This window comes from Netta rufina (assembly GCF_964035555.1).
Source record: "Netta rufina genome assembly, chromosome: Z".
NCBI classification, from domain to species: domain Eukaryota; kingdom Metazoa; phylum Chordata; class Aves; order Anseriformes; family Anatidae; genus Netta; species Netta rufina.
Genome location: NC_140126.1, coordinates 40,489,831 through 40,512,577, shown reverse-complemented (window position 1 = coordinate 40,512,577; position 22,747 = coordinate 40,489,831). Strand labels below are relative to the sequence as shown.

Here is a 22,747-nt window from a genome sequence, read left to right as displayed (position 1 = left end):
TTCCCCTCAAAATAAAACAGCTGCCCCGCATCTCAACACAGCAAGAAAGCACCCAACCCAGCCGAGAGGATAGGGACATTGGTACCCAGAAAAAATGTCCGACAAAACCCCCTTCGAAACAGATATGCTGACCCTCACGCGGTTTGTCATGGAAAAGGGACGGCGAGTCAAAGGAGCCACCGGGGAGCTGACACAGCTGCTCAACTCCATGCTGACTGCCATAAAGGCCATTTCCTCCGCAGTCAGAAAGGCGGGCCTTGCCCACATGTGAGTCCTGCTGAGACGTATGGGGAGGACGAGGAGGTGGAGAGGCTCCTGCTTGCATTGCAAGGCTGGGAAGAGGGTAGGGATGTTTAACTGCATTGCAAGAGGCTGCAGGCAGGCGGAGGTCAGGGCATGGGTTGCCAGGAGCGGGAAGTGGAGATCTCTCAGGAGCACTCCAGTATTGAACACTAGGTAGAAGCTTAGGCGAGCTGCTGTTCTGCAATATTTTACTGCTAAAACATGAGTCAGGACTTCAGGGTGCCATTCACCTCATTATACCTCATAAAGGTTGATACTGATGTATTTTTAAATTTACTGTGAATCTGAAGGAAAATGCACCATGATATTTTCTGCTAACTGCCGACCACAGTGCTGAGTGGTGCAAACAGATCTTGGCTTGCCTTGGGAAGCTGATGTTCTGCCTGACTGCAGTGTAAGTCATGCTCTGAAGCAACAACCCTGCAAGAAATGGCATATGCTATCATGCATAGGTACATTTACCCCTCCCTCCTCAACCAGTGTCAGTGTTACAGATGGGGAGACTTAAAAGGTCTTATATGAAAAGCAAAATAATTTGTCATGTAGTGGTTTGGAAAGTAAAAATTTACCTTAGCTAATCCTGGAATGACTTGAGCTGTTCTTCACTCAGCCAGATTAAAAAAAAAAAATCACTATCAGCCTTTTAATGGTGATCTTTTAAGGGTAATCTATCAGAAGCAGCTCAGGGAGCTGGAAATTCCTAATAAAACTATGCATTTAAATATACAGTTGTTATTTATGTATTAAAGTACGTCTGTGCACATTCCTGTGCATGTACATATGCATGCATTTGTAGAAGAAAATAATAATAATTATTTTTTTTTTCATCCTGTGGAAACACTGAAATGCTTTAACACCCTGTTTTGTTGTTGTTGTTTGTTTGTTTGTTTGTTTGTTTTGTTTTTGGTTTTTTTTTTTTGTTGTTTGTTTGTTTGTTTTTGTTTTATTTTGTGGTGTTTTTTTTTTTTTTTTCGTGTGTGTGCTTCTGCTGCCTATTTGGTCAAATCCTCAATGATCTTTTCCAATCACAAATTCAATGTCTCAGTACTACCATACTCACTTTACAGGTGTGGACTGTAATTTGTAGAGAGTCGTACCCAAAGTTAGCAGCAGCCTCATGTTCCTATACCCTAACTGTTAAGTTGTACTTTGTAGTTATGAGGTGAAGCTGAGCTGTTTTTTCTTCCTGTTTTAGAGGAAATGTTACATTTACTTATTTTTTATCTTTCAATATACAACTTCTGATTTATTTCATAAGTGGGGAGAACTACTGCTTAATAGACTGGAGGTGGAATAGCCACCTTGCCTACAAGACACTACTACTGCCTCAGTGCTACATGAATCTTCCCTTCAGAAGGAATACACCCATTATCTTAAGGAGTAAACATCTTTTTCTACCATATATATATATATATAAAACATAATATAATACAATGTGTAATATATATATATATATATATATATAATGTATATATATGTATAAGATATATAATATTATATATGTGTGTATGATATATAATATTATATATATATATATATAAGATAATGACCAAGAAATATCTAAAATATCCAAACACACAAATAAGTAACCTGTACTGTTCAAACTGCTGCTGAAACCATGAAATTTTGGAGATTCCTGTGGCAAGCTTTCAACCATGGTGACTGGCTTGCATCCGTCTGCACTTATGCCTTCTTCCCATGAGCAAGAGCTGGGACCTTATCATTAAACAGAAAAATGCAGCTAGAGATTTTTCTGGCTTCTCCAAATAGGAGAATGTGAAGTAACTTCTTTGATGGTTTATGGTGCAGTGTGAATTTTTAACAAATTTGCCATTCAAAAGTGAAGAATGGCTTAACAAAATAAAAAATAAATTTGGGTTGGAAACCTGCCTGGAAACACGCTAACTGGAGATTGGATGTTTAACGTGCCCTAAAAATCACATTCCTTTCCAGCATCTTAAACCTGGCACTCGAAAATGCAAATACCTGAAAAACTCAATACTTCTGAAAAGCTTAGGCAGATCTTAGCTTTGAATAAGAGAAAAGACATGTCCCCAAAAGTCAGGCCTGCTGCTGATGAACACAATAGAGATTATTTAGTTGTCCCCCTTTCTGTCCTTTCTGTTTTTCCATATATGCCGTATATATGCCCTGACCACACACGTCAGGTCAAAATAGTTCTTCCTCAACTGGAAATTTCAGATATATGTATTACTATGTACTACATAATTAATGTGCTACCAAAATCAAAATATAGAATAGAAGCATCATTGTAACCCAGCTGAGGATCACCAAATAAATTAATCTGAATAAAATCCAGAGGAGCAGTTTAGCATATGGAAATATCAGGGGTTGTCTTCAAAGCTTCTGATTTTGGGGTGGCTGGGGGCTGAGGGGATTCTCATGGTGCTCTCAGCAGCTGTACGAGCTGTTCCAGCGGCAGATGACACAGAAAGTGTGTGTCCCTTCTCCTTCCCCAAAGCCACTTCTGGGTGCCTCCTGGGGCTGCTGCCAAAGCCTGGCACCTGCCAGATGGGCTGCAGGCTCTGCTCCTGGGAGGAGTCTTGGAGAGCATCCAAACAGGAGGAAAAGGACCCTAATGGAGCCCCAGAAAGATGCCACTGCTCCTTCCCTTGCTCCTGAATGCTTTGCTTTTCCAGCAGCAGCAAACACCTCCTAATGCATCCCAATGTTTTAATCCAAGTTTAAAGGTGTGGGGGAAGATGAAAGGAAGGAATACCTAGCTTGTGTTTTTCTAAAAGGTCCCCTCACTATCCCAGGTTTCTTGATTATTATTATTTTTTAATTAGCATTTATTTTTTAATTTATTTTCCCCAGGTTTGGCATAGCTGGCACCGTGAACGTGACGGGTGACGAGGTGAAGAAGCTGGACGTGCTGTCCAACGACCTGGTGATCAACATGCTGCAGTCCTCCTACAGCACCTGCGTCCTGGTCACAGAGGAGAACAAGGAGGCGCTCATCACCCCCAAGGACAAGCGGGTCGGTGCAGCTCCTGCCTCCGGGGGTGTCGGCGCAGGCAGCAGCAGGGGGCACTCGCGTTTCAGGCATGAAAACCCGGGTCCCCAAATCGTCCCCGAGCTAACCCGGGGGAGCTCGGAAAATTTGCGCCATTACTGAATTGTTTTGATTAATAACTGAGGCGGATGGCCTGTTTTCAACAGCTAAAGGAGATGCGGAGGGCAAAAATTAGTATTAAAAGTTTGGCGAAGGGGGGGGAAATAATTATTTCGGAAATTGTTAGCACACCCCAGCTCCCAGATGTAAGTGTACTATTACACTCCCTGGCCACTGGGGTGAGGGGTTCGGATTACATTAATATGTAGGCAAGATAAAATGAGCTGAGAGGCTGGCAGAACTGGGTTTTGCATTACACAGCCGGAGGAAACACCTGACTGCTTCATCAGGGTTCCCCAGGAGGGGATCCTGTTGCAGTGACACTGCTCGCACCGATGTAACCTCCCCTTTCCCCATGATGTTTTTCTTCTGCCCTCACACTCACAGTATCAGTAAGTCCTGGTTCTGAGTGTGACAAAACAAAACACATGTACTTGAGCAAGATGCTGGCCTCCAGAACGGTTGAACCTTTTGCTTTTAGATGTCTTACACCACTTGGATGAAGAGGACTTCTCCTTTCTGCCATCAGCGTTAGTGCTGTCAGCAGAAACGTGCCCTCTCCTGTTTCTCTGGTGGGGAAACATGTTGTACTGCAGGGCCAGGGGAAACATGCTGCACTGCAGGGCCAGCTGGGTCAGCAGCGCAGCCTCCTCCGGCGAGCTGCACCACGTGCGCTCGGGGGGCTACACACAGCCACAAAAACACAGGGCTCACCAGGTGAAAGGAAACAGTACCAGGAGACAACATATCATTTAACGCTTACACTTCTTGCCACTTCTGTTTCAGGGTAAATACGTGGTATGCTTCGACCCCCTTGATGGCTCATCCAATATAGACTGCTTGGCACCAATAGGAACCATATTTGCTATCTACAAAAAGGTAAGAGGACAAACAAAGCACACTTGGCAAAGTTCGCTTGGTGAAAGCAAAATGGCTTGGGTGTATTGGCTTGCTTAGTTTCTTTTGTAGGTCCTCCAAGTGTCTTTGGGCTCAGCAGAGCCTTAGAAAGAGTAGAAGAGGTAACACTTGAGATTCACCTGTGCTAAAAGCTTCCCAAAGTCCCAGGGAGTGTGCACTTGGCCCTTGCTAGGTGGCATCACTTCCTTACCCCAGACACACAAGCATTTAGATAAAACCACCATCAGGCAGCTGGTCAGCTACTTCAGTGCAGTTTTCCTTGCTGCAGGAGAGCCGGGGTGTGTCATGGTATCACTGCTGGGCTTCCCAGAAGCTGACCAGACCCTATCATGACTAGAGTTGTGGTGACCTCCTGGTATGAGTTTCCATGCGTGTTGCAGACAGGAGTTTAAACACACGCTAACGATGGAGGCCACCTGAGGCTGGAGGAAGCAGTCACCTACAACCACCAGGGTCAGCAGGTTTCCCCCCATGGGGTTGCAAAGAGCAGCAACTGTGCAGCAAATTAACAAACGTTAATAGCTAGAGTCATGCCAAGTCTTGTGACTTGATTGCTAATCTCCCAGCAGTTGGTGTTTTTCTTAATGTCTGAGCTCACAGTCAGATGACTATGGGAGACCCTCAGCCATCATTATTTTGAAGCAACATTTGCTGTTCTCATGACTGCAATGAAATACTTGCAGACTCAGATACTACACTTCAAATGCATGAAGATATGCTTTTAAAGTCCTCTCTCATCTTTTAACTCATGGTTTTCCAGCCAGTTCTTGTCTTTGCATTTCTCATAGATGAAACACTCATCATCAAGCATATGCATTTTGGTAAACCAAACAGCCACAGCTCAGTCTGAACGAGGTCACGGCACAAGCAAAGTGCTGGCATATGGCAGTCCACAGTGTCTGTGGTTAGTGACACCTGGATTCAGCCTGGGCCAAACAGCGCTGTCTGAAACAACACCTGTGTGTGGTGTGAGGGACTGCTGCTGGTGTATCTAACATCCTGATTTTCTCAGGGAAAAGAGTTTAGCTGTATAGAGGCAACCCATGCCATATGCCTTTCTGGTAAGCAAAGGGACCCCTAGCTGTTCCATTTACCCCTGTAAAGACAGCCAAAAATACTACAGCACCTCCCTACTTTTAAGATGGGCAATAGCTGTGTTGTCTGCTATTATTAGAGACAGTAGGCACAGTGTCACAAACATTTGCTTTCTGTTTAGAAGTGTGTTTAGGTTACACTGCATAAGGTTACACTAATATAAAAGCAAATGCTCAGTGTGATTCATATAGCATAACAGGTTGAAGTACAGCACAGATTTCTCTATCATCTTTAGCTCGCCTGTTAAGACATGTAGCGGATATGGACAGCCCAGCCTTCCCTAGGATTCTGCTTCAGAATAGAACCATTTCCCAAAGAACTCAAGTCCTTTCAAAGCACTCAAGTTTTCAGTTCAGTTTCTGATCTCTCTGTAGCTGTTGATGTTCTATTATGTATTCATATATTTGCTGTAAATACTCTTTAAGTCCCCATTTTTCATGTGGGTGGGTATACTTCAGCACTTCAGAAAGAGAAAATTATGTTCCTTGGTACAAATTCTTCATATCCAAATAAAAACACTGCTGCTAGGATGAAGTGCAGTTCTTCAATTACAAGAATAACTTATCAATTTCCCCTGGAATGTTAGAAACAATGTGGCATTCACAGACTTTCACTGGGATAATTCCTGACATAAAAATGTTAATTCTAATGTAGATGGTAATTAATGTGCCTTTCTTCCACATAAGACAATTTCTTAGCAACATTGTTAACTCCAAACAATATTAACTTAAAACCCTTCAAAATAACTAAATAATGATAAGGGCTTTATTAATCATTGCTCCAGGATAGTGTCAAGGGAAAACAAGTGAGATGTTTATCCCAATGAATGAGAATCATTTAAGAACTATGCACTTAGTCACATGGTCTAAAATTTTGGGTAGACCTGTGTGGTGCCAGGAGTTGGACTCAATGATCCTCATGGGTCCCTTCCAACTCGGAATATTCTATGATTCTATGATTCTAAGAAAGAAAATACAAACCATACAAAATACATGAACCTTGTTTTGGAAAAGCTAGAACAATTCAAATTCCAATGGATGATCCTTGGCATCTGTCTGATATTTGGAACCTTCCAGTTCCCAGTTGACTGTATGACTGATTTTCCCACTGTGTCAGCACCTTAACTCAATTTCCAAAGGCATGCACTGCAGAACTGAAACATTAGCTTGAGGATAATCAACACTTTTCCACCAAGGCCAGACTTGGACAATACGTTTCAAACCTGAAAATGATTGTCTATTGTTGCTCCTGATCCAGGGCCACCATTACAGCCCCAGGTAATATCACCTCCTGCCCAAAAAAAAAAAAAAAAAAACAAAACCACTAAATTTGTTTTTTAGAAAAAGCACCAGGAAAAAAATCTGAGTTAGGTTTATTTCATTTCATTTTCAACCTGGCTTTTATTTTCTGAAGCATGTGTGTTACTGTTAAAAAGACCAGGAAAGTTAGAAAAATGTGTCTGAGGGACTGAATCAGCAGAAGCCAGGGTAAGGGATAGGACCTAGACAGTCACTGCCACTGAGGTGCTCTTAGTTGGTGTCAGTATGTGGGGATAATAAGAATTTTTCCCTGGATTCCTCTTTATTTTTCATGCCACTGAGCTGACTCAACAACTGTCAATTTGCTGCCAACATACATGCAATGGAACTCTGCTGCTTTGCTGAATTCTGTTTTAAATTTGTAACATTACCCAGTGCGTCAGATGGATTTTCTTCCCCTCCTCCTCCATTGTCATGAGGACAATACCCAGCTCACACACACACATGCACACACATACACTTCATGTTGTCCCCCATGGAGAAGGTATAAAGATTCAGAGCAAAAGTAATGGATATTCATGAAACACATGGTATGAATGGAGACCTGGAAACCAAGACTTTCTAGAGCTGCTCAAAGGGCTGATGTCGGCAAATCATGTCATGTGGCAAATCTTACATGCAAAAAAATTCAGGTTCAGGTACCACCTGAGGGTTCCCCTATAGCCAGACTCTGTGGAGCATCTTTCATCTACTTGGCGAGAACAAAGGGCTAAAGTGGCTGTCTCAGAGCTGTCAGAACTTTTCTGTAGTCCCCCTGTTTGGAAGACAATGCCTACTTCAGTCATTTGCATAAAGACTTCTAAAGAAATTTCACTACTTCCATCTCATAGTCAAAATATAATAGAAAGAAAATCCATCTGTGCACCAGAAAGAAGTGAAAATATTCAGCAGCTAACAGAGCCAGCTTAAATCCCTGGTTTGTCCCACAGTACATGGCACTTGGCAAAACTCCCGCAGTGTTAACAATGAAATACCAGCTGATCAGTAGCTTTTTCACATTCCAACAAGCTCTGCAAAATGTTTGTTAGAGACTGAACTTTTTTCCTTCCTTTTGGAAACATAGTTGTGAATGAAGATTGGAAAAGTAGTGAATTCTGCCCACCTATCCATCTTCCAAAGGATTTTTTGTTTGTTTTTGTTTTGTTTTGTTTTATTTTTCAGAGTGGTCAACAAATGTATGGTTGCTGAGCCATATAAACCTAGAAAATGCATTTTTAGGCCTGAAAAGTGCACCCTAGAAAAATGTATTTTAAATCAACATCATATGTAACCTGCAGCTACACATACTGTATACAGAATATGTTTGGTAAAACACATTTCTTTTGTATTTATACAAAATTAAATTGTTTTGATGAGGAAAACATACAAAAAGTTAGAAAAAAAAAAAACATAGTAAGTTTGCAACTCGTTGTGTAAATATATACTTATTTCTGTATTTCATGTTACAAACAATTAGTTTACTATAGACAACCATTGCTTTTGGTGGTGACATCTACGTGCCATGAGGACATAGTTTTGAAAGAGAAGATGCTATGGAGCATACAATAGTTTTTTCTTTAAAAAATTGTTTAGCAGAGGTTTAATAACTCTTCAACTAGCAAATTATCAATGTTCATCATAGCTTCAATGTACACAAACAGGAATTTTAATGACTTTTCCTTCATTGTATGCTCATAATCTTTCTGAATAAACACTTGGAGATACAATGATTAATTTTAAGGGACTGCATACCGGGTACATTTGTACATGTCATTTTTCAGCTTCCATGAAGAGGAAGCTTTTTTTTTTTTTTTTTTTTTTTTCACAGAAGAATTTGACAAAATAGTATTTAACAAATGTTGTGAGCAAAATATTGCTAAAAGCTCTGTGAACTAAAGTTGCAAATGCTTTCAGCCAAAATCTTTCAGCTGAAAATGAGAACATTTTGCTGTGAAATTACTGTCCTCCTGTGTCTTGAAAGAAGAACTTATAATGTCTCATGTGTCTGCTTTCCTCTAGATGTTAGCATCCTATGATGAACAGGATCCCTATCTTGTCCCTTCCACCTTGCTGGATCCTTTTAGGCACTCTGAAGGCTTCTTTCCAGAGCAGGGAATTTTTCTGGTGGGATGGGGGTGAGAGTGGGGGTGTTTTCCTTTGGAAATATCTCTGGAAGGCATTCTTGATCATTTAAAGAATTTACTCAATAGTCATGAAATATTTTATTTCCTACACACAACAGTCTCCACTGACTTTTATTTATTTATTCATTTTTGGAACAGATATTCTGGGCTAGACCTGCTATTTCTATTTAGCTGTTACTCAATCTCATTAAACCCATGCAACTACTGAGGATCTGGATGAATTTGAAATGATAAGGTGCTAAACCAGGGCCCCAGGAAAGTGTCTGAGGGGGGTTCTCACTTTAATTGCCAGAGAACCAACTTCAAAACATCCACAGAATCTCCACCACAAATGGCAAACTTTTTAAGAAGCATTAATATTCCCTCCCCATTTTATAGTCCCAAGAAGTGCAGGTTGGAGCCAGCTTTCCCAAGTACTCTCATTAATCTCTCATAAATTATGGCTGAAACACACCCCCAGAGCTGTCTGGAAATATTTGTACCAGGTCTGCTTGGGCTATTCTTGCTCAGTGATAATTCCGTTGCTGAAAGGAAATGCGATACCAGATCAGATGCCTGAAGTAAAATACCATGTGCAAGTTCTGTGCAAAGCTGTATGTGCATACCTACACATGCACATGCATTACATATGCAAAGGCATTTACTATATGCATATGGACACTTATATCACTTCAGTTACCCATCTCTTCATCAGCACAGACCAATGCACAGTTCTGGTTCTACCGCGTCATGCCCTCTGCCCTCTTATCCTGCTTTACTGGAAGCAATTTGTTTGCAAGCTGTGCAGTGTTAATTATCGCATTCCCCTCGCAGTTATTCCCTCAGAGTGGTATCAGTGTGATAGTTTATGTTTGAATTTACAGAAAATCAGTAGTGCTGTTCTGTCTCAGATTTCTGATGATCTTGACTTAATACAGTAGGCTGCAATGCTACGGTATCAGTTTTGTGGCAGGCATCATACTGATCACATGAGATGTATGAAATGACAAACTTCCCATGTCCTGTCCCAGCATGCACATTTGCTTGCACCAAATTTGCCCTGAACTAATGAAAGCAGTCTCTACTTTGATAGTTTCAAAGGCCTGGGTAAGACACCAAAGGGAGATCTGCCCCCAAGTTATTATTCAAGTGTTGTTTTTACTGTTTCTCATAAGTATTTAACCCTCAGTCCAATGTTAATTTTTCCATAGGAAACGGATGATGAGCCCTCTGAAAAAGATGCTTTGCAGCCTGGACGCAATATTGTTGCTGCAGGCTATGCCTTGTATGGCAGCGCTACGCTGGTCGCCCTCTCCACAGGGCAAGGAGTGGACTGCTTCATGCTTGATCCGGTATGGTTGTAGTGTTGAAAACATTGCCACTGTCTTGTAGAGCTTTCCATGCTTGGGTCTACTCGTTTTTGTTACTTCTTGTCTCTGCAGTCTTGGCAATCTATGCCATTGTTTTTTCACTCTCATCTTGTAGCATCCCACAGCTATCTTACTTGCACTTAATCATGTATGTTGGTTGCACTGCCTCTGTCGCTTTTTTTTTCCCTTTTTTTTTTTTTGTTTCCAGTGCGTGAGAACTTAAGTTAAACAGTGTTTGAGACCTTATTCATTCAAGTCAGGCTGCTGGTTTGCACAGAGAAACACTTAAAAAAAATACTACAAAGACACTACAGTGTCTTTGCTTCCACTTGAAGGATTCCTGCCATTTTCTTGGTTTTGCTTCTTGTCTGCAAAAGAACCCCAACATGTTCTGTGTTTACCCTGGGGCAAGAATCATTCCTGAGTTCGATTTAGTTTTGTGGTGAAGTCCTCTAAGCGGCATACCCAACAATTTGCAAAAGCAGAACTGTTCCCACACAACCAGACTTTTGCTGCTCATCAAAGCTCAGCCCAGGAGCCTGCCAAGTGTTACTGGAGGAATGTGAGAAGGAGGCTGATCATTTGAGAAACCAGCATGAAATTTAGCCAATAATATAAGTTGCTTTTAATAAAAGGGTGCATTATTGCCCAAACACCTTTTAATCTTTTTAAACAAGCTTTCTCCAGGCAGGAAGAACCGTGATCCGAACTGATCTGGTCAGAGACAGAGGGGGGAAGGTGGATGTCACACTGCAACTGCTGACACCAGTGCATACAAGGATATGATGGTATTCACTTTAAGATGTTTAGTCAAGACAGTCAAGAAGAGTTTAAAAAAAATAAAAAGTAATTTCTTCATTTATAACCTCACGATTTGTGGACACAAAGATCCACAATCTGCTTTCAGCGTTGACTGGTGTTCATTAGAGACGCTAACTATTGAAGGCAAACTGCTTTTTGTTTATGCTACCAATGTAACAAGTTTTCATGAATTTAACACAGATTCTGTGCTTTCTGCTGTTTGAATACTGTGAAGTTATACACAAGACTGGTGCTGAAAAGACCAAGCTGTGCTAGCATTTCTGCCATCTCTGGTGTTACAACTGTTATGGGAAGTCAACAAAGCATTCTGGTGCCTGCTAATAACTGGTCTCCTCTGTTCTTCTGCAGGGTCTCGGTGAATTTATTTTGGTGGATAGAGATGTTAAAATCAAGAAGAAAGGGAAGGTTTACAGTCTCAATGAAGGTTATGCAAAGTATTTTGATCCTGCAATGACAGAATACTTGCAAAAGAAGAAATTCCCTGAGGTAAGAGAATATTAGCACTGTATCCAGTGTTCACTGGTAAGCACTACCTTCTACAGTGCCCAGGCTAATGGGAAGGGTTTTGAAGGCATCTCTGAATCCAGTTCTGTGTAACATTTTGGTGCTGTGGGTATGCCTCTCATGCGCTGGATTCCAGTGCATGATATCTTTTATAACTTAGACTTTGCTAAATAAATTCATAGCTTTGTTCACCACTGTGTGGAGGAAATAAATACTCTGAAACCATGCAAGCAGAATGTGGGTATATAGAAAGAGGTATACCCATGTTTTCTAGCATATCTGAATATGAAGCTCAGTCATTTGTGCAGCTGGGCATTTGGGGCTAGATTCCACTTACTGCCCCATAGGTGCTTCCAGGGATCTGGGTGGCACCTCCATCATATTCCTGTACATGTTCACAGCTGAGAAATATGGCATAACTCTTGCACAGTCTATTTGCATCATATGGACCATGAAACCACCCATAGGATGAAAAAAATAAAAGGGTGTGAGGCACAATTTCACCACCTTCTATTGTTAAGAGGATTATACTGTTTCCTCCAGAGAGACAGAGCTGGGAACATCCTGTGTCTGATGACTTTTCTTGTGAGAATAAGCAGCTTGGTACGGCCTGCAGTCAGGGCTAGGAGGACACAGCACAAGCTCTCAGTGTGGAAATATAGACGCTCCCTGGAAAGCGTAGTTATGTGACCAGTAAGTCATAACAAAATATGGAGAAGTGTAACTGCTCAGGACTGAACTTGGCCTGGAAGACGGTTTTCATGCTTTCCTGCTAGAAAAGCCCATGAGATTATTTTTTAAAGCTATTACCTGTCAAAAATACTTGCACAGCACTTACGCAAAAAACAATGTATCCAGTAGAAAACTTCAGAGTGCTGTAGAATGGAAATGTAATGAGTAAGATTTCAAGCCATCGTTCTGTGAGAAGCTCCTCCTGGTCTGAAAATCAGAATTCACCACATCGCTGTAGTGGCAATGCCGATCTCTTTCCAAAGCCTCTTTCTCATATTACTCAGATTGCTGCTACAGACAGAATCACTTCACGGCATCCTGTATGTGCTCATTGAGATTATCTTGAAATTTCATTGTGTAGTTTCAGACCAGCTATGAGAGAAGTGGAAGCCCACTACATGGCTTTCATACTTCCTGAAAGCTGGCCCATCTGGGAAAGAGAAGATCTGTGCTTCTCATTCTGCTCACATTATGCTGAGCTATGTATTTGGTGTGATGCACTGACAACAGGTCTCTTTGTGTTTTTTCAAACCACTCAAGTGTTTTAAAAATAAAGAAACCAAAACCTTCAGCAAATAATCAACCTCAGGCAGAGATGATAAGGCTAAAGAGATTTCAAACACTCCATGGAAAGACCAGGCAGAGATGTTTCACCACAGGCTCTGTGAGGACAGCTCTATCATGTGATTCACCAAATCATTAGGTTAGGCATACAGAAAAGAAAAGAAAAAGGGAAAAAAAAAAAAAAAAAAAAAAGATTGCAAACACTATTTAGTTTCAAATCTGTGCTGCATTTGGGGAAAAGCTATTGGAAGTGTTGTTGCACTACTGCTTCCAGTCAGGATAAGATATTTTTATTACCTTAAAGCAAGTAGCACAGTATTGCATAGACTGTTTGGGACAGGGGAAGACTTCACAAGGGTACCAAGCCAAGCAGTGCTTTGCTGCTCCAAGTCATAGTGGTGTCTGTGTGAGAAGAGCCAATGCACTGATGTTATGGCCACAGAAAATCTGCCCATCTGAAAGCTTGCTCTGAGCTTCAGCTCAGGAAATAGCATAAATAGGTTCCTTGATTTAAAAAGGACATTATATTCACACTGAGGGAGTACAAGAGAGAGGTGTTGCACTCTCCCATAGCATAAAACCTGCTTCCTAGCATCATCTGTAGGACATATTTATCAACCTTTCAGCTCCTGCTGCAGCCCAGCTACAGCTCCGGTGGTGGTGCTCCCACCTTCCTGCAGCTCCTAGCACAGCACTGCACAGCTGAGGTCCGTGTCTCCTGATCTGGAGCATGCAAAAGGGCAGTGGGGAGTACCTGCTGGGTGTCCACCACGTGGACAGCTGTGACCTGAGGGAGGACTGACCCCATCTCCTGCCCTGTGGGGCATGGAAGGCCCCTTCTCAACCAGGAGAACCACTCTTAGCCCCCTATGTCCTTCTGGCCACTGTAAGCCAAGCAACAAGGCACCAAATTCAGCTTCTTGTCACTTTATCATATTCTTTTTTTCCTTTGATCCAAACTCTGTTTCCCCCTTCCTGAGGTTCTTGGTTAACATGCCGTTCAGATGACTCTCTTAACATTGCCAAACAGAATTGAAAAGTTAAACATTAAACAGGAAGACCAAGTGAAGCATTGCTCACAGCATATCCCATGATCTGTATCACTGTCACTGATGACCAAACATAAAAAATCAGCCTTTTAGGTGGAGAGGAGAGATTTTCCCTTACTATCTAACAGCAGTGTCCCAGACTAGATAGTTTGGACCACAGAGCCATGTTGACTCTCAAAGTTTCTTGTGGACCACTGCTAAAAAAGCATCAGATCTGAATTAAAAGCACTGAAAAAGTACTACAGTTCTGCGGACCAGCTGTAAGCCCCTTACCATTGTCATGCAGATCTTGGTGGGAAATATTTTTCTAGTCAAAGCTCTTCTGGAATTACGGTCCAGCATAAAGGTAATTTTTTTTTAAAGCATCCCAAAATCTCTTATTGCTTCAACAGATCAAGAGCAAGCTGCTGTTTGTAAGGCTTCCTGTAAAACAACATTTACTCCAGCCTGAACTATATAATGGCACTATTGTGCCAGACTTTTTTTCTGCACAAATTTTAGTCTAAACATTTCCTCCAGTAATCCTCTTAGGTCCCTAGCATCCAGCTGGCTCTGGTTCACTGACAGAACTCTGAAACATGCTGTGGCCATCTCTATTCTTTGGTATTCCATTTCATTTTTATCTTAGAATCACAGAATCACAAAATGGCTTGGGTTGGAAAGGACCTTAAAAATTATCCAGTTCCAACCCCTGCCATGGGCAGGGACACCTCCCACCAGACCAGGCTGCCCAAAGCCCCATCCAGCCTGGCCTTGAGCACCTCCAGGGATGGAGCATCCACAGCTTCTCTGGGCAACCTGTGCCAGTGCTCGTCCCCTATCTGAGTAAAGAATTTCTTCCTTACATCTAATCTAAACCTCTAATCCTTTAGTTTAAAGCCATTACTCCTTGTCCTATCACTCCACACCCTGACAAGGAGTCCCTCCCCAGCTTTCCTGTAGGCATCCTTTAGGTACTGGAAGGCTGCTGTAAGGTCTCCCCAGAGCCTTCTCTTCTCCAGGCTGAACAGCCCTAACTCACTCAGTCTGTTTTCACAGGAGAACAGCTCCAGACCCTCCTACAGCTGTGTGAGAAGCTGAGTCCTATTGCAGCTTGTTGGCCGAGAGCCATGCAATGGAGACTTCTCTTAGCAACGCCATCAAAAACTTGCCATCAAGAGCAGGAAGCTTTCTTCTGCCAGTCAGCCCAGCTGTGCCCAAGTGACATTAAAAAGCTAAGAAAAGCATTGTGCTTTTGTCACCATAACTGTACATAGAGGGAGGGATGCAGACTTGCTGCCATAGTCTGTAGAAAAGACTTCTTTCCCCTCACTCTCCCAGTCATCATAGTTATGCAAGAAAAACATGGTCCCAATCTGCTGAGGAAGAACATAGCTTTCAGAAATTAGTATAATAAGTAAGGGAGAAAATGACTTCCATCACACTGTGAAGAGACAAAATCACAGGACCTGTCTGTTATGGGTCGCTTTTGTTTCCCTGGGTTAAGTAAAGCAATGCAAAGGGTGAAACCAAGAGCAAGCACAAGCTTCTTCAAACACCATGGATGCAGGTGAAGGGAACATCGAGGTTCTCCAACTCTTTCATTAACATCAAAACACTACAAAATGCTCACTGGGCAAGCACACTCTTTGGCACTCTTCAGAACTTGAGTTGAATTTCCCTAGCTCTGCACTTTTGTTTGAGATGAAAGCCTGGGCAATATACCAATAAGCATGCAACACCTATTAACTTTCTCATCTGTAAGAAAAATGTATGACTGACCAAACTGGAGAAACAAGAACATTTCTAGTAACTAAAAGGATTATTTATCCCTCCTAAGCAGGTAGCTGGATACTAAGGGAAGTGAAAATTCTATTTCAGTCAGTGGTTGAAGTGATAAATCTACAGGAATGGAGAAATTTCTCTTCTTTCTCAGCACAGTCTCAGTAACACAGTTGCAATGTTTCTAGCAGATTGAATTTATGTCAGGGTAAGAAGCAATTAAAATTCCCAGTGGCCTCTCATTATCTTCAGTTTACACCACCCAAACACACACAAATTGTGCAAATCATCTGCTTGTGAACAGGAAATCCAGCACATCCCATGTCTGATGGTTTGTACACAGGTGGCTCAGCTGTGCGGCTCATGCTCAGTAAGTAGTATACTGTGCTGCAGGCTCCTTGTCTGATCATGTCACAAAAGCAGTGCTTAGCACTTTGTTTCATGGCCTGCTTGTGACCGATATCCTATGACTTTTCCTAATGTTTAAAGAACTTTTCTTAGAGCTCCCTTCTGAAACTGGAAAAAGAACTATTTATTTGTCTGTATTTTTAAAGATAGTTTTAGACTATAATAATAGCTTTGCCTGAAAATTATCCTTTCCAAAACTGCAGAAGTACTTTCGGTCTCTCTTTAACAGCTCTAAAGGTGCTTTTTTTCTGACCTCAGATTTTTACAGCTGCGAAGTCACAAATGCAAACAGCTGTCAGGTTGATAAGCTGTCATTGGAAGTCTAAATAATTATTTAAGCAAAAACCATGGAAATTTAGGGAGTGAGTACTTGACAGTGTTATTCAGTTGTGTCTGGAGGTAATAAGACCAAGAGCTAGGTTTAAACTAAACAAAAGATAAGAGTTCCGGTCTGTGTATTATCCATCAAGTCTTTTATACTTTGTGTTGTCTTTCTGTGAATTTTCAATAGTTCTCCTCATCTGTACAGGCAAGAATTATAGAAAATAGCAGAAATACAAGGAATATCACACTGTCTGGAACAATTCTCTAGTCCAGTTTTACTACCAGCTGTAACAAAAATCTAAGTCTCATATGTAGTTGCTTAGGACTCCAGTTCCTAGTGTTTTATTGCATTACGCTGTGTAACTTGATGAGAATCTGTTCCCATTTTAAATGAGAGTAAATATCAAAAATTCACAGCTGCATAAAACAGTTAGATAAAGTGATTTCAAAATAGAAAAATGCTTTTCTTTATCTGTGGTTTTCCCTCCCACTTGTGGTTTTCCCTCCCACTTGTTTTCGTTTTATTTTTGTTTTTTCTTTTTTTTTTTCTCCCAGCTAACCTCATGATTTTGCTGGGAAGGGTGGCTGACTTGTGACATGTTCTTGGAGCTGGCATTGTTACACAAGTTCTCTCTTTATATATTTCTCTATAACTAGTACTTGCAAGCCTTGTAGAAAGCACTGAGATATTCTGAGATATTTTATTAGATAATGGATTCAGACAGACAAAAAAAAAAACAACTTGCAAAAACATGCAGAGGTCTTTTCAAACTTTTAGCATTGCAATACACAAATATGTATGCACATTAAATTTGCATGAAGCCTCAGTCTTTGTCAATTTCTAGGGGAAACCAAAATTCCACTCCTGCTTTATTGAAGACAGAGTGAGAGATATCAGAAAATCACCACACATCTTGGCATATTAGCTCTCAGAAAACTTTCCTTCAGTTTACATCTGTATTGTATATCTCCCCTTCTTAAAAGTATGGTGATGCATCACTTTTCTCATGGTGGAGCTAATTTGGTGTATATTACTTCTATTTGTACAAGTCACCCTTTTTTTGTTTGTTTGTTCGTTTGTTTTTGTTTTTGTTTTTGTCTATCTTCTATCTTACCATATTTATGACCAGCAAACCTGAAACTGGTTGCCTAATAAACTTCCCTAATTGCTCTCACCAAAATGACCTCTCCTTTAGCAATATGAATTTCTAATCTGAGAGCAACCACATGATTAAATTCCCACTATCTCCCAAACTAAACCCCAGAATGAATGCTACAACCAGCTTCAAAACTTAAAAAAAAAAGCCAGAGGGAAAAATTTGAGTATCCTCTGGGAACTGCCTGGATGTGTAGTGAAAAGTGATATCCTTCCTTTTGCCTCAGCTTAGGGACTTGCGGAGAATCAGGAATCAAATGGGTACTTTGTTCTGATAACAGCAAGAGGATCTCACTCACTTTTTCACCACTTGCTTTTTCACAGGTGAGCAGTTGATACAATATTGTTGTGCACTCAAATTACAGGCAAAGTGCTTTCCACATTGTGAGTGTTTGTTTCTCTTTAAAGCCCTTATATTAGAAACTCATGATGATCACCAAGTCTTCCAAAAGTCTAAGCTTCAGGCTGGTTTTTGCATTTACAGTGTCCATATGCAACAAATGATTTAAGTAGCTTAGATACCCGGCTTATAACAAAATGACATTTTCCTGTGCTAACAATTGTCTAGCCTGGTAGATGTAATGCTCCATTTGTATGTCTTTCAGGATGGCAGTTCCCCATATGGTGCCAGGTATGTGGGCTCCATGGTTGCTGATGTTCACCGTACATTGATGTATGGTGGAATCTTCATGTATCCTGCTAATCAGAAGAGTCCTAAAGGAAAGGTAAATCATTTGACTTCTCTGGTAAACTTAGTCAGCTTAATACCTCTGATTTTCCTGTAAAGAAAATAGTAGCAGGTATACAGGAATAATTTAGATATATAAAGAGATAATGATTTTGCCATCTCCAGAGAGTATTGTTAATGGATATGATGGTCAACAATCCAATTTAATCAAGAAAATTAGGCACTTGCCAACTGAAGCAAGAAATGTTCCCGTATGTTTTTATGTTAAAAAATTCCCCAATATTTTTCACTAAACCCAAGGGCTTTTTCTGAAGAAAATCATTGCTGTATCATAGAAGCCCACTGAGATACCTATGCACAGCTAGCAGATAAAACACTGGTCTAAGAGAGACCTTCACCCTTTCTACTGGCAGCTAGAGTCCAGAAGGGATATGCTTAACTACAGTCAGGGTTTTGTTCAGTGCTAGACATCTGAGTTTGCCTGTCTACTGTTTCCAAAGTGTACTAAGCTTACTATCACCAGCCCTGAAAACACAGGTTTCTACTAACTGACCAAAAAACTCTGTCCGTGGAAGGTGAGTTTTATGCATGCTGAGACCAACATTCTGGGAAAACATGATTTCCCATTTGGTCACCTGTACAAAACATGCCATGGCTCAATGCAGTTCAGTGGAATGCAGTGACTCCACAGTGCAATGTTGTGACTCCATGAACATGCTGAGCCATGGGCCATCGTCAACCTCAGCTTTTCTCCTGTGGCATCCGATGCCCTTACTATCGAATTTCTCAACAAAAATGTTTTAAAAGCAGTCTGAGTATACTTGTGGACTACAGCTAACCTGCAGGTCATGCTTAAGAAATGAGTAGCTCAATGTGTAATACATTAGTCATAGTGTTCTGACTCCAAGACCTTCCTCCTTCCTGGCCAACACCGTGGTTGAAACCTTCTGTGCAATTGCTTTTATATGCTTGGTTGGATATGTGCAGGAGTTTACTTTCTTAAAACTACTTGTCCCATCTCTCACACTGGAGTCAGAACACGCTGATGTCTACGTCTTTTTAAGGATGGAGGACGACTGGTTCCGTCCTGGTGAACATGTATTTATCAGAAGAATAGCAGGTCCAAGAGATGTGGAAAATGAGGAGTAAAACAACTCTTCAGAATACACACCAAGAATGTCTTAATGTCTGTCCAGGCAAATTTGATTTCAATATTTGATACAGCAATTGAACTATTACCTGAAGAAAAACTGCTTTTCTTCTGTCATGCAGTCACAGTGAAGAAAGAAAAAACTCAACACATGGTTCCACAGTGGTGCCACTGCTGTCTTCTGGCTCTTTCAAAAGTTGGCCATACACTATAGAGAACAATGAGGGTTAATGGTACCACTTTGCCTGTCAGGTAGAGTCCCTGCAGCAGAAAGAGCATTTTGGTGGGCTTTAAAGATAAGAATGATGTTAATATGTGCTATTTATGTTTGTGGTATATCATGGATTGTTTACAAGCACAGTGATAAGGGAACTATGGGTAGCAAAGTCCTCTGTCCAATCCTTTACTTTGTCTTCCTGTATAATTGCATTCTGTTGTGCTTCCAGAAAACATTCTGTCTTGCACACATGAAAAGCCTTTTAAGCATAATATGAAGTAACATGATATATAATACACAAGTATGTCTTAGAATGCCAGCGAAATATTCAGCTAAATCTACAGAGGCAATGTCCATTAAAAAATAACTAGCTGTCATCTATATTATTTTAACCACATAATATTTTGGCATGTATCCTAAATAAGTTTGCATTCAACTGTGACACAGGCACAACAGAGGAAACACCTTTAAAGCCATGAACAGAAATCAGGGGTCAACAGACTCCATAATAAAAGTGAAAACTTTATTTTAATAATTACTTCAGTTACTTTCAAAACCAGAGTCGCATGAGTTCAAGCCACTAATATCTGTTCACATTTATGAAGATCTGAAATCAAAACCTGATATTTGAAACTGGGAGCATCAAATTTCAAACTCCAAAATATCCTGACCAAACACAACGTGATTACCCCAAGCTTTGAGATAACAAATAAAGCCTATACCTAGGAAGACGTTTTGGCTTTTCTTTCCTGGTATGGTTGTCTTGCTTAGCTGGCTTTCATGCTTTGCTAATGTCTGTGGGCCCAACAGCTTCTTTTGACAAAATACAGCTTCACTGATGATACACATCAGTATGTCAGCTTGGAAACTATGGCACTGATGCTTGAGAACAGGGTCAGTACATTTGTCCTCAAAACAGAAAGTGAGAAGGGAGGTGAAAGGAGGAAAGAAGAAGGGACTGATGAGAGATACATTGCTACTTAAGTCAGTTTCGTACTTAGGTCCAAAATTTGCCCAAATCACAGGCTACATTCTGGTAAGACCTCTGATGTAACTATCCTCAAGTACAGTTTCTTGTTCCCTCTTTCTTTCTAGCTACGACTTCTCTACGAGTGCAACCCTATGGCTTTCATCATCGAGCAGGCAGGTGGGATGGCGACTACTGGGACTGAGGCAGTGCTGGATGTGAAACCTGAGGGTATTCACCAGAGGGTTCCTCTCATTCTCGGTTCTCCGGACGATGTTAAAGAGTACCTCGCTTGTGTACAGAAACACCAGAAGAGCAGCTAAAGGCTTTTCTACTTCAGACCTTGCTCATCTGTCTTCAGTGCACAGTAAAAACAGTACCTTTCAGGATGGTGGAGTCTAGCATTTTAACACCCACCTCTTGGTGAAAATCCCACTTAATGAGGGCAAGAGAAATAGTGAGAATGGCTGATGGAAAAAATGAAAGTTTCATTTCTCCTTGCAGACAAATGGAAAAATCCTCTAACTTTATGTGATGCAAATGTAGAAACAGAGGCCTAATTAGTAAACAGAAGCTACTTACTTTATATAGTACTAACAGAAAGAAGGGAATGGTATCAGTATCCTTATCTGATCTGACATTACATTTTGGCATTGTTTGAGACAGGATTTTCATATAAACCTTTGCAATGCCACTATCTGGATTTTCTTTTCTTCAGAGGTTTTGTTGCAGGTGCTCTTTATCTTGTCAACCCTGAGAAGACCAAAAGTCTTGTGCTGTGTAATTAATAAAGATGAAAAACCAGTTATATTGCAAGAGAATTTCAGTCTTCCTGTGAACAGGAAAATGCCTGACATTATTTACAGACATGGGACTCTCAATGGCACAATTTGTAATAAACAGTTGCTGCAAATGTGACGCTCAAATCATACACACTCCCAGTTTATCTGTAATCCGCTGCAACAGAAGATCAGTTATTACCACAAAACCATTGATACACCTCCATTTTACTTTACTTTGAAAGGTTATCATTTCAGATTTACATTTGCCCTTTTACACACATTATTTTACTGTTCCTAGAAAACTCGTACGAGTGCCCTGCTACCATGACTCAGATTGACGCTGCCTAAGGAGATATGGAATCAGCAGTGAAACTAGCAAGCATTCCTTGAGCAATAAAATTAAAAGATATTAATTAAAATAAATGTGTAACTATGCTAAGCAATAGGAGAGTGAAAATGGAGGTTTAGGTCACTTAAAGCATAAGGCATACTGATTTCTTTATAACCCTCCTGTCTCCTACTGGTGTCATCACCTGGACATTTGTCTGACTGTCTTGTCTTAACCAATTCCTGCCCTATCAGCTCATTTCAACCCCTGCTCCACTTCCCCACCCATACTTGGACAAGACTTAAGAACTCACCATGAACTATATTAGTACATGGACAGGAGTTAAAAATACTCCTGCCAAGAAACCCCAGTGGCTATTGTGAAGCTTACAACTATGTTCTATTATTCATAAAGACACAGGCTGAATAAAGACAGGCATAAAATTATACAGAATGGGTATTAGCTCACAGGCATTGTTATCACAGAGGTTATGGATGTGATTTCAGTACTGCTTCAGGTATCAAAGCACTCTTTCTACAGGTGTTTATCTGGTACTCTTTAAAGTTGTAATAGTGACACCCGCCTAGATCAGCAAGTACACCACGTACTTGTTTATTCTGTTCTTTGTCATGTGCTTCCCGAATCTCTGCTTTCAACAGCAAAACAGGCAACGCTTAGATCCCAGAGAATGAAGAGGAAGCAGAAAAGGCTGGGAGGGTCTCAGTAATAGACAAGGCAACCTTATCACGGAAAATGTAATTGTGCAGTCTGACTGTGAAGCTAGTAAACTAGTTTTCTGGCAAACAAAATATGTGCACCCTGTATGTACATACTTACATATAGTCACTCACCCTCCCCACCCCCATTTCAAACACAGGTAGTTGTCAGGTTCACCAGTTTATCAAGAAATTCTATCACATTTCTCAAACAGGAAACTTAAAACCAAGCATAGTTTGAGGCTCATCTAGGAAATTAGCAACACCTGTACTGTATCAGAAAAGAGACCACTTGGTAAGCCTGCCCTGTTTCTAAGGGGCCAGGAGAGTGTGCAG

At 40.9% G+C, this 22,747-nt stretch overlaps 1 protein-coding gene across 1 annotated transcript; it reads left to right on the top strand.

Annotated features, from left to right (window-relative positions):
- Positions 1–21,393, top strand: LOC311220936 (fructose-1,6-bisphosphatase isozyme 2). The gene is made up of 7 exons (XM_084304616.1): positions 1–267; positions 3,142–3,304; positions 4,226–4,318; positions 10,085–10,225; positions 11,414–11,551; positions 18,169–18,288; positions 20,714–21,393. The coding sequence occupies exons 1-7, from the start codon at positions 95–97 to the stop codon at positions 20,906–20,908; spliced, it is 1,023 nt and encodes a 340-aa protein (XP_084160742.1). The 5' UTR covers positions 1–94; the 3' UTR covers positions 20,909–21,393.
- Positions 21,394–22,747: the final 1,354 nt, after the last annotated feature.